Source organism: Juglans microcarpa x Juglans regia, chromosome 6S, assembly GCF_004785595.1.
Source record: "Juglans microcarpa x Juglans regia isolate MS1-56 chromosome 6S, Jm3101_v1.0, whole genome shotgun sequence".
NCBI classification, from domain to species: domain Eukaryota; kingdom Viridiplantae; phylum Streptophyta; class Magnoliopsida; order Fagales; family Juglandaceae; genus Juglans; species Juglans microcarpa x Juglans regia.
Genome location: NC_054605.1, coordinates 21,516,039 through 21,531,810, shown reverse-complemented (window position 1 = coordinate 21,531,810; position 15,772 = coordinate 21,516,039). Strand labels below are relative to the sequence as shown.

General features: G+C 37.0%; 2 protein-coding genes and 1 pseudogene across 5 annotated transcripts; 1 reads left to right on the top strand and 2 right to left on the bottom strand.

Moving 5' to 3' along the window:
• The first annotated feature begins 19 nt into the window (after positions 1-19).
• On the top strand, positions 20-2,671 carry LOC121237948 (annotated as a pseudogene).
• Positions 2,672-3,254: 583 nt separating this feature from the next.
• LOC121237798 (ribonuclease 3-like protein 2) lies at positions 3,255-6,428 on the bottom strand. Its single transcript, XM_041134676.1, has 4 exons — positions 5,914-6,428; positions 4,804-4,956; positions 4,305-4,681; positions 3,255-3,571 (listed from the first exon to the last, which is right to left on the bottom strand). Exons 1-4 carry the CDS (start codon positions 6,223-6,225, stop codon positions 3,397-3,399), a joined length of 1,017 nt encoding a protein of 338 aa, XP_040990610.1. The 5' UTR covers positions 6,226-6,428; the 3' UTR covers positions 3,255-3,396.
• Positions 6,429-6,806: 378 nt separating this feature from the next.
• On the bottom strand, positions 6,807-15,212 carry LOC121237336 (CCR4-NOT transcription complex subunit 9-like). 4 transcript variants are annotated; one of them, XM_041134033.1, is made up of 10 exons: positions 14,837-15,212; positions 11,666-11,737; positions 10,289-10,378; positions 9,885-9,927; positions 9,284-9,390; positions 8,584-8,724; positions 8,399-8,494; positions 7,813-8,003; positions 7,614-7,683; positions 6,807-7,199 (listed from the first exon to the last, which is right to left on the bottom strand). In XM_041134033.1, exons 1-10 carry the CDS (start codon positions 15,014-15,016, stop codon positions 7,089-7,091), a joined length of 1,101 nt encoding a protein of 366 aa, XP_040989967.1. In that variant the 5' UTR covers positions 15,017-15,212; the 3' UTR covers positions 6,807-7,088. The 4 variants fall into 4 exon arrangements, with proteins under 4 accessions (XP_040989967.1, XP_040989968.1, XP_040989969.1 ...); XM_041134034.1 differs by lacking the exon at positions 11,666-11,737 and adding an exon at positions 11,551-11,622; XM_041134035.1 differs by lacking the exon at positions 8,584-8,724.
• Positions 15,213-15,772: the final 560 nt, after the last annotated feature.

The window sequence follows — 15,772 nt, the reverse complement described above, 5'->3', positions numbered from 1 at the left end:
ACTCAAGAAGAACGCGAGTCATGCGACTAACCGTTAACCCAACGGTTGAGGATCTCTGGTTATTTATTTATTTAGTTTTTTTTTTTTTTTTTTTGGGAGAGATCGTAAGGAGAGACAGATTGTGTTGGCCACCAAGAACGAGGATCTAAATTCTAACCAACTTTGTTCGTGTTTCGTGTGATCTTTTCTTGCTATGCTTTTCCGAAAGGTGGATCTCTCAAATCTAACTCAATTACCACATCTCTTTCTATCTCTCTCTGACATGGACGAAGTGATGACGGCTGGTGATGCGTTGTCGAGCTTCCGATCTGCATCATTTGAGCCGTCCATCATCCCCTCCAACCTCCCTCTCCTCTCCGCTTTCCTCGCTTTCGCTCTCGCCCAGTTTCTCAAGCTCTTCACCACCTGGTAATACCCCTCTTTCCTTCACTCTTGTTTGGGTCCTCAAAAAGTAAATGGGAACGAAAAAGAAAAAAACACTCAATTTTATTTATTTTTTATTGTATTGTCGGTGGGCATAATTTGGCATTCTCCATTTTGCGAGGTATCAAAGAATTTTTAGTGAAAGTCGGGCTTAACTGAAATTTGATTCTCTTCTGAAGCTCATGTATTATGTTTAAGTTTTTGTTTAATGCCTCAAACATATACTATGCTGCTAGACGTGCAGGTTCAAGGAGAAGAAATGGGATTGAAGAAGGATGCTTGGTTCAGGTGGTATGCCCTCATCACATTCAGCAACTGTGTCAGCTCTAGCGGTTGCTATTGGCTTGCAAGAAGGAGCTGGAGGACCAGCATTTGCTATTGCAGTGGTTTTGGCATGTGTTGTATGTACTTGTTAACCAGGTCTTGTTCATTCTTTTTTCGTGTTAGGCATGCTTGCTTATATCTTCTGCTTTAATCTTCGCCTGTGTATATGAAAACTTGCAGTAAGAAAAGGAAGCTGATGTGATGTTTCTTGTGTGATTAGGAATTTCTGTTAGGGACTTTGTTATTTAAGTTTTGTTTTGTTTTGTTTTATGGAATAATGGAGTAATTAGAAGAAAGGATTGATTTATAGGACTGCGTTCATTGTCACGCTTGGGGAGTCCACGCATTTGCTATCGTGTGACATGAATGTGTGGTTAATTTGCCCATTTTAGCATTTGTACGAACCATTGGTTGTTGTAGTTTTCTTGTTTATCAGTATCATCAATGTCCATAAACTTATCTGCGTTTGGGATGTCTGGACTCTGAATTGATTTTGAAGGTTCATTCCAGGTAATGTATGATGCTTCTGGAGTAAGACTTCACGCTGGTCGCCAAGCTGAAGTAAGATCATTTATTTCTGGCAGTCTAGCTCTTTGTTGCTTGCAAGTCTTTATTGCGATACCAAGAGTAATGGGGGTTTTTAGTGTACTTCTGTAAGAGACCATTGCATTTTTCAGTCATCTGTCATTGTTATCATGAGATCTACATGTCCTGTATCTGTTGATTACGACACTGAATGACATTTTCATAGTTCCTATAATGGAAATCTACTAATTTTACTTGATATATTGTTAATTGCAGTTACTAAATCAAATTGTGTGTGAGCTACCTCCGGAACACCCTGTCTCTAATGTTAGACCTCTACGAGATTCACTCGGTCATACTCCGCTTCAGGTTTGTTGCTCTTGTTTGGTTTACATTTGTGCAGACGAAGTTATTGGTATGGTCCTCATGTCAACTACATTGTAGTATACTATTAGTGTGGATCAAATTGATTCGCTGAAAAAATGGAAAGTAAAAGGCTGTCGTGTTTGTCTAATTGTTACCATGCGGCTGTGACATGATGGATTCTTAAGGGAAGACCACCTTTGATGGTTGATATGCTAACACACTCATTACGCTTCCTAGGCAGTAACAGAAAGAGGTTGAATCCTTGTTCTTCTTAGATTTTGTACCTTGCCGGGTATTTCATGGTGGAAAGAAGAAACAAAAATGAGACTCTTGTTGGGAGGTGGTATAATTTTCAAGGCATGTGGGGATCTTACGGCTTACCCGTTTGATTTCCTGAACTCAAATGAGAAGAGCAATTTTCTTTGGAGGAGAGAACCTATTAATTTTTGAACCATCAATCTGCCTTTTTTGAGGTCATTCTCCTAATAGTTGATCCTCGAGGCTCTATGCTCCACGTGATTCTCAGCTCATGCTTTGAAACATGCAGCATAGAGTAAATCATCCCTATCTCATTGATGCATTGGAAGGATTTTTCTTGACCTGCATGCTTGAAAATCTTGTAATACTTGTAATATAACTATAGATGAATACTGTTCTGTTGGTATTACTGCAGGTTGTTGCAGGTGCCATGTTGGGTTGCATGGTAGCATTCCTCATGAAAAGTTCCATTTAGCGGGGTATGATATAATGAATGGGAGTGCTTAGGCCTTAACAGTGGACAGTGAAAAACTTTTGATGTCATTGCAAGTTTTCCTGCATAGAGAATTGGAATTGAAAAAGACAAGTTTCAGACCATAGTAAATCTACTTGAAATTGTCTAGGGTCTGAGTTTGATGTTTGCAAACATGTCTTCAAACGGCTTAGCTAGATGTTAAACATACTTGTCGCAATTTTTTGATGACCCACATCCATTGTCTTCATACAATGAAGGATCGATGATGAGAACCAGCTTCAGAAGATTGTTCTTTCTTATGTGTCGAATATTTCTATTTTTTTGAAGAGATTTAGGATCAAATGAGCCTATTTAACTCAAGTCTCTAGACAGTTTTTGACTCAAGTCCACGAGGGAAAACTAGTTTTAGTGATAGCAAAACTAGATCCCGTTTAGATAGTGAGATGAGATAATTTTAGATAAAAGTTGAATAAAATATTATTAAAATATTATTTTTTAATATTATTAAAATATTATTTTTTAATATTATTATTATTTTAGAATTTAAAAAGTTAATTATTTATTATATTTTGTATGAAAATTTAAAAAAATTATAATGATGAAATGAGATAAAATCATTTCTGTATTAAAAAAGAGGCCTAAATTAAATTCTAAACAAATTTTCCTCTTTCATGACCTTTTAAATGTTTTTTTATTATTTTATATTTTATTTTTTGAATGTTCGATGCATATGACGCACACCCGACCGGCAGCGACTCGACATAACCATCATTGGTGTTGATGTGGTGCTTTTAATGGTTTACTGCCGGAATTTTGACACGGAAATTTTGACAGACTCATTTTTGTATTCAATCCGAGTCAAGAACGGCCACTGCACCTAGTGTATTAAAACATTTCACTTTTAAGTATTATGTATAATGTATAGAAAATGGAGCTAAATACTTAAAATCCTATATCTCAAAGCTCCAAAACCTCCAAAATGTGACAGCTTCTATCTCATAATTATTCTAAACTGAGAAGCAGCATCACAGATAATTCGATTCATGTAAGGCACGAATTAAATATGAAGCAGCGGAACTATCTGATTCCTTTATTCTTGACTTTTCATCTCCCACCATAAAGAAAGTACCTCCTATCGTTGCTACTTGAACAGAGCATACAAATTTCCTCTCATGTGGTGGACCCGCGTCCTTCTCAATTCTGCAAGTTATAGCAAAAGAACATTTTAAGATACAGTCTCTACGATGATAAAAAAGGAAGTGGGAATCTGAAAATATGGAATTCTTAAGAAGAGAAATGATAGCTGCAGTCGTGAGTGCGCAAGTGCCGTACAATTACTTTGAAAAAAGTGAATAAATACAGAATTCACATGAAAAAATAATCATTATTTAATAGTTGACCTCACTCTATTTCAAAACGACTGCACGATACTTACGCACTCCACGACTGCATGTAACATTATTCTGAGCTGCAAGACAGAGCACTATCCATGCTTCCAGTCATTATAAAACCAGTATTCTCAATTCTGGTTCTTCACAAGACGCTATGCCATCGTCTTCATCATTGACACAGGGGAACGTATACCTTATGAGTAATATTATACACCACACTCCCATCCCTATTTCATCCTACTATGTAAAATATGGCACATTTCTTACCATTGGATGATAAGTATTTTCCATACCTAATATATGTTTCAACTTACGAAAGTAATGGTCTATCATCAAAGAATTCAGAGCACACAGACAACGTAATGATAAGAAAACTACATTCTGTAAGAAAAAAAGGAAAAATACATAATATCATGGGCACCAGATATAAGAAGTCAATCATAATACAAATTAGATAAAATGATGATGGTGATAAAATATATATATATATATATATATATATATATATTCTGATTCTACAGCTCACGATGAAGTATCTCTACCTGTAAATAGGCTTCGGCCACTTTTTCATACTGCATAGCTCATGCAACTTTTGTTTCGCACCTTCAATCTCAAATGATCCATTGAGCTCAACCGAAAATTGAGGTGGCCCAATGCTAATGGGCATGGACTGTGATAACTTACGCAAAGCTTGCTTTGCAGCATCAAGCTTTGACATTTCCTTCTGCTCGGACGAACCCGAAGCAACAAACACCCCATCGACATATACACTAGCAATATTCTTTGCCCCCTTTCTCCAATGCTTGATATCAACTCTCTTCCCTTGCTTCTGACACAGCTCAAACAGCATTGTAACAGGTTGGGGTTGTTGCTGCAATTCTTCAAGAGTAATAATAGGCTCCAAGAGACCCCTAAAAATCTACACAATACAACAACCAACACCTTCGATTATGCAGACATGAAGACTTGCAAGAAGATGCCCTAAACAAGAAAACAGAAGGACAGAGATCATTTCAGGGGAACAATCGGTTAAATACACACCACCCATAATCTTTGCAGGTCAAAATTGATGTCAATGTATATAGCCGCTGCCACAGATTCTACAATGTCAGCAAGTATCTTAGGGGCCTTTACAATACCACCATATATAGCCGTATCATCTTCCTTACTGACTGCATCAACAAACTCTTTAACCTGGAAAAATAAAACAAAACCAATTGTGCAGAAAAATTAAGCACCAATCTTTTTTTGTATTACTTCATGTTCCGAAAATAGGTACGGGATATTGCATTGGTTATCGAATTGGAATGGACCTGGTTAACCTTATGGAAAGAAGTAATCCTACGGAAAAAGGATCTAATCCTAGAGAGAAACTGATCCTAAGGGGACTTAATCCTAGAAAATAGACAGGGCTGGACCATGACTGGGAAGGGTGCTGGGCCCTGTACCCGACTTTGGAGATAGACATTGTGATTTCCTAAGGTGTGATTAACCTATGGAAAGGGACCGTGCCTACTGAAGATTGGACTAAAAAGGCGTCGTGCCTAGTCCAGAATATTCGATAAATAGTAAACCAATAAATAATGAACACTTAAGGTATCATTCCCACTTTCTAATTCAAAGAGTGCCTTCATCTCTTTTCTTAGTGAAATTGAAGTAATCAATGCATATTCATAAACTAACAATACGCTGTTAAATTTAATATAGAAGTACAAAATCCGAGTTATAAAAAAAATTGAAGGAATATCTGAAGATATCTAAGAAAGGAACAGCAAGAGAGAAGAATGCGGTTCCTTGCTTTCCAACTGTGATTCGGATTACTATATGCCCGTCTAAAAAAACAGAAAAGAAAGAAAAGACATATGGTGGGAGAGATGCAAAAATAAATTGGTCCCTGCCCCAAAACTAAGCCGTGTATAAAATCCTAAATCGATCAATACCGCTGCCGTATACGGTGTAGGCAGTCGCACAAACAATCAAACCGAACACACACACACACAGAGAAAGCACAGTATGGGTTTTCGAATCAGTAAACTTATAAACACTTGAAGCATCATACGCACTGTTTACAGTAGCAGCCGCTGCGGTAGTCATAAAAGTCTGTGCTTTGACAACGCTATACAAATAATAAGACAAAAAATTAACAAGTACCTTATCATCAATAGCGGCGGATTTGTGCCTCAGGTAGCGGTAGAGGCGGTGTCGGACGGCAACGCGAGCAAGTTTCTCGGTGCTGATATTGGAGGCTCGTAGGAGGGAGAGCTGACCGGGATCGAGATGAGGGTAGGCGAGGAAGACGTAATTGGTGAAAGCGAGGCCGAGGGCAGCGTCGCCAACGAATTCGAGGCGCTGGTAGGAAGGGAAGTCGGTGTAGGAGGAGTGGGTCAGGGCTTCTTCAAGAAGCGTTTTGTCCGTGAAGCTGTAGGAAATGATATGCTCTACGGCTCCGACTGACGCCTCCATGTCGGCCGAGGCGGGGCACAATGCGGCCGACGAGAACCCCGGGCTCGTGATATTGAGGGGGGGGGGGGATCGATGGCGTGTGAAAAGGGAGATTGGGGAGAACCCCGGTGGGGAAGGGGGCGGCAATACGCCAGTGCTAAAGGAATGCTTGTATTAAAGATTGGGGAGAACCCCCGCTGGAATTTTTTATTTTTTTGATTTTTCTTTAAGCAAATATTTTTTAATATTAAAAAATCTATTCATCACGAATAAGATATAATTAATAATCTCTAATAATTTAATATTACATGAAATAATGAGAATTAAAATAATGGATATATTACTCTTTTTGAATATATTTCAAAAGTTATCGAGTTAACCCGACCCGACTATATATCCCAATTATACGAAATATTGGCTAAACAACGTGGTTAAATTGTGATAAAAATATAATTAAAAATACTTGAAAATAAATTTCCATAAATTCGAGTCGAGCCTGGCGAAGACGCTAATCATGATTTATTTCCGATTTAAATTGATATCCAAGAGTTCCACTTGCAATTGGACAGAAAAAATTACTTAAAAATTCAACACACACGTCAGCAAGTAAAATCTTACTTGTAATAGCTCCACCCCCTACACTCACAAAATATATTGTCAAAAAACGTTTTAATCCTAAACAAACTTTAAGGATACATGAAAGAACGACCAAATTGGCTTTTTTTGCGTGTTTCATCCCAAGTTCAGTAATTTCATACAGGAAGTATGACTTTTGCTAATTGCTGCTAAAAGATGGATTGCGCAACTCACTGTACTGCCTAATCTAAAGCAGAAGAAAGAAGAAAACAGATTAAAAGTCTTTAAGGGCATTGCATAATTTTGATTTAGTTCACCATCATATGATCAAATCCTCCCCCGGCTTGAAGAGCCGGAACCCGATTTACTCCGACATTGTGAAGCAACTGTTGTAGCCACCTCCTTGTTGTGGGATCTTCCTGCAAGCAGAAATAAAGACCATGAAAATCGAAGCCAGCCACGACAAATACACCCTTGGAAGAATTAGGGGATTGCTTTTGTCAAAAAAACTTGGGAGATGCAATTCTAGTAATATTTTCACTTTCTATAGCTCTTACTGAATGCAAATACACCCTTAACATAAAACAGTAGACATTCACCATTCCAAGCAAGGGCAAGGACAGTTATCAAACATCATTCCCTCATCGAAAAGGCTGTGTTACCGTGTCCATTAAGAACATTACACTCGTATTCAGGATAACAAATCATCTATAACAATAAAGCTCAATTGGAAATTACACAAGGCCAAAGATTGTGGAGACAACTTTAACAGCATCGAGATTACAGAACGAACTTCGGCTATGTAACCAATGAGGGTAGAAAAATATACTTACCCGAAGACAACCATTGAAGGTAGCATCTCTTAGCATGTCGGGAAGGCAACTTCTTAATGCATCACAAGCCCTGCAACATAAAATCAAAGAACACATCCATTAGAAACATAATCAAGAAAAATATCTAGGGACATAAGAACAGAGGAAAAGGATGTGGCAGCGGTAAATGAGAACCGGAACTGCAATCAGCTTGACCAACCTTGGATTATCTGACAATCGAAGATAGCATCGAATAATATGCTTCAACAGACGGGATGAGGGTTGCTCAGCAAGGGCAGCAACCATGTTCCCCAAAACTCGACCTACTGCAAAAAACCGTTCTGCGGTGGTACAAATATAATCCAAGCCCACATCATCCAACAGAATTTTCTGAACTATAAATGTGGCAACCTACCATCACAAGACTTTTCATCAGATAAGTGTGAACCTTAAAATATGATACTGGGTAGTCAGGACAAGGCTTGCTTAGTTAAAAATATGGTGGCAAATGAGCAAGAAATGTGCCTCCATTTCGGCATTTGCAGATGCTTCATCACATAATTTATTCATGGTACTCATAATCTTTTGCTTCCCATGCAGCTTGGCAACAACATCCATCAGAGACATGGACATTGTAGAAATATAAAAAGATAACACATTTTTTAAGGGGCAACTTTTTACTACGCTGAGACTATCAAGTAGGAACAAATGAGATGCAGCACTTAAACTCTCAAAATCCGTTTCATGCTCAAGTGACATCAATGTCCAAGTAGTGAATTGAGGGCAACGAAATCAGGATACTCAACTGTTTTTGACAATTCACTACCCATTTCCATAGTGCGTAGGCACAATGGAATTATTTCTGTCGAGAGAAGGAAGCTAATAACTTCTGTATCATCAACCTGGAAATAGAAAAGAAAAAAGCTCTTTCAAGACATGGTAGTCAAGAGTGACAAGGTTTATGAGCAAATAGTAAAGAAACGCTACTTACCGTGATACTTAATTTTATCCTGGTCCATGTGAGTGGGTGAGTAGGGGTGTGTGTGTGTGTGTGTGTGTGTGCACCGCATGTGGGGAGAGAGAGAGAGAGAGAGAGAGAGAGAGGCCCACACAAGTGGGAGTAAGTACAGAACTGCAAGTACATATAAATTTAATAAGCAGAATCACCCGAAACTCCCGGCGGATGACTATTAACCCAAGAAAAAAGAGTTACCTTTTTCATATAATCTCTTATCTATAGTTATCTTTTTTTAATTATTTTATTTACAGAGTTCAAACTATTTCATCAAGCTATTGCTACAAGTTTACATACAACTACATTGATCTTAGAAAAAGGTGAGTCACCCTTATACGTCTATTCTTTAGTCAGTGCCCACATCTCCCATCCTCGGTGGCTTCTAAACTATGCATGGAGGGTTCCAAACATTGCATCTCTCTAGAATTGATAATCTAACTTTTTTTTTTTGATCGGTAGAATTGATAATCTAACTAATGTTTCTCTCCTGAGATCACATGTTGCGTTATGCCTTAGGTGTGCTAGCTTTATAATAGATGTTCTGATATTTTACAGAATTTATGTTTTTGAACATAATGAAACTCAAAAAGCAAATTATCACCATCATTGGAAGTTACCAAAACAAAAAGAATGTTGATGAGTTCACAAAATATAAACGTCAGCAAGGATGAAATACCTTTACCAAGGCACCAATGACACCCAAACTAGTCAGCCTCAAGTACTCAAACGGCCTTGACTTGCTTGTTGTATTAAGGAAGGGGTACAGATATAATGGTATATGAGCTGCAAATGAAAAAGGTCAGTAAGAATCCATTTCTTGAAACCTGAACATATTTTTTTTTTTATGAGCTCTTAGAAGGGTGCCAGAAGATGATCTTCATTATAAAGGAGAGTTCATAAGTTTCTCTATTTCTCTTACAATTATTTTTTGAGCAACAATGGTGTCCATTACCAGAAGCAAAATGGTCAATGCACAAGATGTTCAAGGTTGGTACTGACAAGTAACATAAGAAACCAAAACTTCAAAAGATGTCATCAAACCAAGAAAGCCACCAATAACTACGGAAACCACTTATATATATATAGAGCTCTTATTCGAAATTATTGATCTCATTTATCAGCTACATCAGAAAGAGCGGGGATTGCTGCTCATATTTGTGGCCTACATCCGCAGTTAAGCTTTGTTCTCTCACAGGTTACACAATTCCATCATGAATATTATACAAGATTGAAGCAGTAAGAAAGTCTTCACATAGTGAAGATACCAATAACATTACCATTGAGGAACAACATCCTTGTGTCTGGATGAGAGGCTACACACTGTTAGAAAATATAAAAAGAAAGCAAAGCATCAGCATGACCTACAAACAAAAGATTCAATAATAAAAAGTAGTTGACACAGCCTTCACTTGTCCTCTAAAAGTATAACGCATATGTTACCGCTGCTAGGCACTAATTGACAAATTCTTCTCAATTTATTTAAGGCCAAAAGAATTAAGTAAGCTAACATATTTAAACAAGTGAAGGTGCTTCATCAACTCTACTGAACAACTTAACTCAAAACTCACCTTTTTCAAAGATGGCGAGACCATTCAAGTCCAAAAGTTTTTTGATAAGTAATTTTAAGACCAAACTTAAAGACAAGTATAAAACTCAAATACAAAGGGAAAAAGCATTCTACCTGAAGAAGGGCAAGAGCATTACAAACTCGATTTGATTGTGCAGGAGTCAGATTTGGTGGTGATAAAACGGGGTATATTGAAACTATCTCCTGAAAGTAAGAATGGTTCAACATCAAATCCCATTGGTGAATCACAAACCGAAGTACATCCAATTTTTGGAGATTTTAACTTCTAAAAATCAAAGGCAATATACACAGTTACATGAGAAAAAAGTCTTGTTTGTGAAGACTGATCATTAAGCATAAAAATCAAAAGTGAAATGAAAAAACCTTCACATGCAATGACATACAGAACTGTTTTTTTTTTTTATAGGTTACGACATACAGAACTGTTTAAACCCTCTGCATCAATATTCACAACCACCGCCAAAGTCACAAGACAGATTGGCCATTTATCAACTAGAAATACAAAGGACCATTAAAATAAATAACATAGATACTTTTTGTTTACTCATCCAGCATCACTTTCCTCCCAACTGATTGATATACACAAGATTTGTTGTCTCTCATCTTCTTTTTACATTAAGTTCTGCAGTTGATACCTCTGAAGATCATTGATGTGTTTGTTGGTAAGGCATGGCAACAGATTGATTTGGAATGCTACTCCTCCATGCATATTGTGGAATATTTGGAGGGAGAGACAAGACTTCTAATGGTGTTGAGCAGCTTCTCAAGATTAGGCTTAGTCCTTACTTATTGTTGATGGGTAGGCTTAGGTTGTGTTTGGGTAGTGAGATGATCTCAAATATTCTGTGAATAGTAGTGAAAAAGTAATGATAAAATATTGAATAGTAGTAAAAAGTAGTGAAAAGTAATGATAAAATAATGAATAGTAGTGGAGTGTTCTGAGGTTTTAGGGGTTGATGCACCCAGCTTTCTTCTTTTTTAGATTTCATAAACTAGCTGGATTCTGCAGGCCAGATTTTATTAATAAGCAAAAAGGGTGTTAACAAGTACAGAATTCTGCATGTATTCATTAGCTTAACCTTTTGTATATATCCTGTATAGTTATGGGCTCTCCTTTAAAAAAAAAAAAAAAAAAAAAAAAAAAAAAAAAAAAAAAAACTTCATATTTACAATGATTAATGACAGGCAAATTGTCCTAGCAACCAAGGGTGAAACTACAAGGAAATTATTTTATAAGTCTAAGTACATAAGGAGCTAAGCTAAACAAATTTATGCTTACAGAAGGAGAAAAAAGAACCATGAAATTAAATAATTCATAACCAGCATACCTGACTTATAAAAATTAAAGAGCATACCTGTAAAAGTGCAGCAATAGTACCAAAAGAATTCCACAACAATGGAGCCAAATCTTGAAATAATTCTCTCTTCTAAAATAGAAAAAAGAAACAAACATGAATTTATTAGGCATACCTGTATAAGTGCAGCAATAGTACCAAAAGAATTCCACAGGGAAGGAGCCAAATCTTGAAATAATTCCTTGTTCTAAAAAATGAAACCAAGGCAGACACAAGTTTATGATTGCAGTATTCAACAGCTAAATCACATATCCATTCAAAGCAAAGAACAAAGGCATATTTCACACAAAGATTTCAACTAAACCAGTGCACAAGTTTATACCCATCACCAAGTAGTTCATTATCTATATATACGATTCACTTGAGATATCAAGAAAAAGAAAAGACAACCCAAGAAAAGAGTTTTTTCGACAAGAAAATAAGCATTTTATCTCATAAAGGCAAGTGTATAGGGATCTCATTGTCAATAGGCATCACAATATGGTTTCATACAATTAGGTAAATTTACCCCAATGGTTATGGAAAATTACTTACGTTTGAGGCATATTCAGATTTAAAGAGATTAATTTTAAGCTTCTAAAGCGATTATGACATTCTTTTATTATTATTATTATTATTATTACATTCTTTATTCTTCTTCCCAATTGGACAGAAGAGAATTAATGCCCAAGTTAAACGAAAAATAAGATCTGCAAGATGGTGTTTGAAAGAAAATAAATCATATCATATTCAGATTATGTAACACGTTAATTCCTCATCAAGTACAAGAGATTATTACAGCTAAATTGGTAACTAATATTAAAGGCATGTTGTATCAATTTAAGTGCTGATGAAGTCCATGTGTTGCTAATTGTAGATTAGCATAAGGCTCAAGCGAAGTAGCTCCAGATGAAAACTAGACTGCATCAAAGTTAGAGAAAATCTTCCAACATATGATTTCAAAGTTGCTGATTGAGGTCCTGCTTGCTAACATGCTCAAAAGGTCTCACTCTTGGCCACAACATGTCTCTTTCAGGTATCATCTATAACAGCACAAATTTGAGGTTGTGGATCAAGTTCAAAACTGCTTACATGAAAGTCTAGAAAACATTTGCATCCATCTAGAATACATGCAACTTTACAAGCAGCGTGTAGGTAATGAAAGTGATGTCTGTCTTGTTTGAGGAAACCAGTACATTATTAACTAGTCAACTATGTTGTTTCTATGGTCTGAATTAGCCACCTGATGGAAACATTTTGTACTCTTGTCACCCTCTTTCAGCCAAAGAGTCCTCGATTTTTGTATCTGACTCACCTTCTCAAAAGGAATGATCCTCTCCAACTTTTTAATGACCTTAGAAATGCTCATCCTCTCAATCTCACTTGAGGCTCTTTCTTCTTCAAGAACATCAAGCCCTCATAGTTAATCCATAAGGAGTTGGTTTGCTTCCCAACATGGCCAAATACCTCCTCATTCCATTTCCACAAATCTAGCTTGGACAAAACTAGGGGTACCTTAGAAATCACAGGACAACCACCACTATTTCACCTTCTTCACAAAACCCTCAAATTTCAGCCATATGTTTACTCCGAAAAACATCATCACAACCAAGCAATAAAGAAAGGTGGTCTGAAAGTAAGGAGGAGTCAGTATCACAATTTTTTCCAAATCTATGAGAATAGACCTCAACGGAATGCACATCTATTAGAGTAGAGCAAGTTTGGGAGGTGGGAACGATCTCTTCGTTCTTTGATTGTTTGTACTCTTTCAGATTGAGAAGAGGTGGAACTGATAAGATCTGTTGGATCTCTTCCAAAAGCAGTATCTTTAAGGTCAAGTCTTTCTACCACATGCTTTGGCCCTCCTTTCCTATGGAAGAATAAGGTGCCTCAAGGGTAGAGTTCTTTGTCAGGATGGTAGAGTAAGGGAAACTATTAAGTGGGATCATGTTCCAGCAGGTGGTGGACTTGATGGCTGCTTGGTGAAATTCCCTAATCGTCATAGCAATTTAGACGTTTGATGGATGGTCCCCTTGCATTTGACGTCGTGCATTTTCTATTTGGGCGAGAAAGTAAAAAATGCACCACATCAAATGCAAGGGGACCATCTCGCCAAATGTGGTGCATTAGGCGAGAAAGTAATGCTTGGACCTTCGTCAATTGTCAAAGGAAGTTCTTACAATTAAGAGCCATTAAGTTTAATTCTTTTTCTGTATAGATGGCAGTATACAACAGCTTCCGTTCCTTTAGCCATTAAGTTTAATTCTCTTTAGGGACATTCTTCATCCCTCTAGATACAAGTTCCCTTTTGTGTATTTGGTTGCAAATTAACTCATCAAAAAGAATATTTCCATCTTTCCTTTTAGAATCAATCATGTTTACAGGAAGGGTAATGCCCTTGCAGATAGTCTTGCCTCTTGTGGAGCACTCGGCAACACAATAAGCCTTTCAACTTCTTCAGCTTCCAGAACATATTGTTGGTATCTTTGCTTTAGATAGAGCAGGTATCCTTATATCCTTAGCCTCCGGCATTAATCATTACATTTCCTTTTAATCTTTCCTTATATATCTCAACTGATTGTATTATCAATAATGGCTTCCATATGGTTTCCATAAGAGCTTAGTTTTGGGATTTGGTTGTAACCCCAAGCTCCCTCTTGTAAAAGATATTTCTCCATCATAAGTGAGGTTTTATTAATAAAATTGGGATAACCTCCAACCCCTAGGGCTCACTCAAGTGACAAAAGTTTTAGTCTTGGTGGTACGGTCCTTGAGGTCTAAATTTCAATCTCCTTGGGGTATTAAACAATTTCTAAAGGCTATCGAACAAGAGGAATTTTCCTTTAATTACCCAAAGATTAGTCGGGATTTTGTTGCGAGCACACAAAAATATGAGGGGAACCGTCCCAAAAAAGGTAGTTGCATCTAAAATGGGCAACGTATAACACAGCATCGAATCCAATCTCCATGCACGGTGCAACTATTTGATTCAAACGAGGCTAGCTTCTCGATCGGGATCAAATAAAAAAAATAACTTTTTTTTCCTCAGTTTACCCGGCGACGAAACACCAGTTAAACAAATGCTAATAACATCAATCTCCGATTATTCACAGAACGTAATCGGAATTGAGGTGACTAAGAAAACTTAAAACACATCATTCCACATATCCAACACAGAATGAAAATAAATCCTATAATTGTCGAGCTATATATCAGAAATGGTGAAAATATTCATCCAATAAGACTTGTTAAAGAAAATATCGTCCAAGAAAAGAAATGATAAAGTCGAATCGTGGCAATATGGTACCTTAGAGAGTTCGAGAAGAGCGTTCTCTCGGAGTTCAGGGTTGCTGAGGTCGAGGACCAAGTGCTCGGCCGAGGCCATTTTCCGGTCCTTGTTCGCCGGAGCACCGGGAGCGCTTGGGACCGACACGCTCGGACCTCCGAAGGGCGCGTTCATGGAGAGCGATTGGGGCAGGTTCGACATCGACTTCGGCAATCTTAACTTTCTCACGCTTCCTTCCACTCTGTACTGAGATAGACGGACCCACGAATGGAGAGAGTCGGCCACCTGCTTTGCATGCGCGTAGGACTCCGGATTATACGACAGTTGTTTGGTAGTGCGACACGCGCTGTCTTGTCGCCTGCGGCTGCTGTTTAGAACTTGAGAAGTATTGCTACACGGACTCCGTGTACACAAATCGAGACATGAACACTTCAGGACTCTATTTGTAGACGAGCGGTGCTACTGTGTCGCTCGGACTGCAACGCTCAACCATGCCCGTAGTGAAAATTTTGTTTTATTTTATTTTAATTTTTTTTATTCGTAGTTTTTTATTATTTTAAAATATTTTTAAAAAATATAAAAATATATTAATATATTAATAGTCAATTTCTTAATTATTAATTAAAAAAATTAAAATACATGAAATATTAAAATGAGGAGCTAAATAGAGTGGACAAAATAACATTTTTATTTGTAGACAGTCGTCAATTTATATTGCGTAGGATTCAATAAATTCATCCATCTTAGATCATCTCAAATTAATTATTTTTTTAATTTTTATAAAACATTAAAACTCATTTTAATTTAATTTATATATTTAAACATATATATCAATTTATTTATATTTAAATATGTCTTAATAAAATTTATAAAATATTATTATTTATAAATCAATTCAAATCATCTCAATAATCTTTCCCGTCACCGGGATTCCAACCAGTTTACTGGGAGGAGAAG